Below are 2,207 nucleotides of genomic sequence, written 5' to 3'. Positions count from 1 at the left end.
TCCGAAGAGCATCACTACAAATTCGTAGTGACCATAACACATTTGAAATTATGTTTTTAAAAACATCGCTTTCCTGGACTCGTAATTGGTGATATCTCTATCCCAGGTCGATCTTTGAAAAATAGTTTGCTCCTTGAAGTTGATCGAACAAATCATGTATTTGTGGTAGTGGGTATCGATTCTTAATTGTAAGTTTGTTTACTTCATGGTACTCAATGTACATACAGAATGATCCTTCCTTCTTTTTTACGAACAGGAGTACTCCACAAGGTGAGAAACTCGGTCGAATGAATACCTTACTAAGTAGTTCGTTTATTTGACTGGACAATTCTTGCATCTCAGCTGGTGGTAGTCGATACGGGGATTTGGTTGCTGGGTAGCTCCAGGAATAAGATCGATTCTAAATTCGACCTGTCATGTAGGAGGTACTCTTGGAAGATCTTCAGGAAATACGTCAGGAAAATTACAAACTTCAGGAATGTTCTTGAGGTCTTTTACTTCTTGCTTTTCATTCACAACATGAGCCAAGAATACCTGGTAATCTTTGCTTAGATATTTACGAGCATTAATACAAGAAATGAGGAAAGATTTGTATTGGGTTTATCGCCATAGATGATGAGGGTATTGCCATTTGGCAGATTAAGGTGAACGACCTTTTTGTAGCATAAAATATCAGCACGATGGGGACATAGCCAATCCATTCCGCCGATGACATCAAAAAATTTTATTGAGACTGGCATGAGGTTGATTTGAAAAGAACGATTGTTTACTGAGAGGGTACAGTCTACGTATATATCATTAGTGTTTTCTGTCTTTCCATTTGCCATTTCAACGGTGAATGTTTCGTTTAATTGTTTTGGTATTTGATTAAGTAAATGTTTAAACTGGTGGCTCACAAAACTACTCTCCGCTCCACTATTAAACAGTATGCATGCATAAGAGTCATTGAGGAGAAATGTACCCGTAACCATGGTTGGGTCTGCTACTGCCTGCTCATGTCCCATCGTCACTACCCTTCCCACTCCTCGTGCATTCCTTGTTTTCGAGCAATCCCTCTTAATATGCCCTGTTTCTCCACATTCATAGCAAGAGCGGCTCACTCCTGTATTCGCCGTTGGGGCAGTTTGTTGAGCTGGTTCTTTGCAAAAATGGACAGTGTGTCCTTTCTTGTTGCACCTCGTGCAATACATTTCTCGACGCACACCAACATGATGGTAGTTAAATTTATTGCATTTTGGAAGATTTCAAACATATTGCTTAGCAGGTGTTGGGGCTGCTGGGGCAGTGATGGTGTGAGCTGCCACTACTTGTTGTCTTTTGGAGTTTACCTCGATTTTTTTGTTCTTTCTTTTGTTCCAAGGTCTTCTTCGATTGCATTTTCCTTTGGTTGTTTAGGAGTGGCTGTTATTGTTCCCTGACGAGCTCCATGGTCAATGAGTTGTTGAGCCAAACGTTTTGCGATGTTGAAAGTAGCAGGCTTGGAAGCCAATACATACCCTTGAGTTTGGGGTGATAATCCCCATAGGTATCTTTCCACCTTTTTCGTTTCTGTGGTTATCATCCCGGGACACAGTACAGAGAGATCACAGAATCTGGTCGTGTAATAGGGATGAAAGTGGGTCCAAACCCGGACCGGATGGACCCGGACCCGGAAAACCCGGAACGTTTAACGATATTTTTTAGAATCGGAAACCGGACCGGTTTATAGGAACCGGTTCCGGTTCGGTTCCAGGTAAAGTGGGTCTAGAACCGAAAACCCGGAAACAAAAAAGTGGGTAAGGTAGAACCGGGTCAAATGGGGTTAGAACCGGAAAACCCGGATTTTTTTTTTTGTAATTACCTCAATGGCATAATCTTTAAACCGTTATAAAAAAATTAACAAACAAAAAATTACATTTAGGTTATTAGGTTATTGACGACATTGATTTATTTTTTTAAAAGTAACTAAATATAACAAAGTTGGTTTAAAAAAATTACATTTTGGAGAAGGTACTGTACACGACATAATAATATATTAGCAACTTTCATTTTGGCTTTTCTTGGTTCAATGTATCAACTTTCATCCCTATCTGTCCGTCATATTTGATAGTTGATAGTATTATTTTTTTTTAAGAAACTATGTATTTGACTATTGGATAATTTATTTTGGGTTGTGTGTTTTAATTTAAAATATGTGGAAATTTTAAATTGTTAATTAATTATTTATT

The 2,207-nt window shown here is 38.6% G+C and overlaps 1 protein-coding gene across 1 annotated transcript; it reads right to left on the bottom strand.

Annotated features, from left to right (window-relative positions):
- Window positions 1-548: 548 nt before the first annotated feature.
- Window positions 549-1,190, bottom strand: LOC111916435 (uncharacterized). Its single transcript, XM_023912117.1, has one exon. The coding sequence runs from the start codon at window positions 1,188-1,190 to the stop codon at window positions 549-551; it is 642 nt and encodes a 213-aa protein (XP_023767885.1).
- Between the last annotated feature and the right edge of the window lie 1,017 nt (window positions 1,191-2,207).

The sequence above is a fragment of the Lactuca sativa genome, chromosome 1 (genome assembly GCF_002870075.4).
Source record: "Lactuca sativa cultivar Salinas chromosome 1, Lsat_Salinas_v11, whole genome shotgun sequence".
Taxonomy (NCBI): domain Eukaryota; kingdom Viridiplantae; phylum Streptophyta; class Magnoliopsida; order Asterales; family Asteraceae; genus Lactuca; species Lactuca sativa.
The sequence above is the reverse complement of the archived record's forward strand: the minus strand, read 5'-3'. Positions and strand labels throughout refer to the sequence as shown.

Bases quoted from the DNA above. Each gene is read 5' to 3' on its own strand.
- LOC111916435 (XM_023912117.1), bottom strand. From the start codon at position 1,190: ATGTATTGCACGAGGTGCAACAAGAAAGGACACACTGTCCATTTTTGC.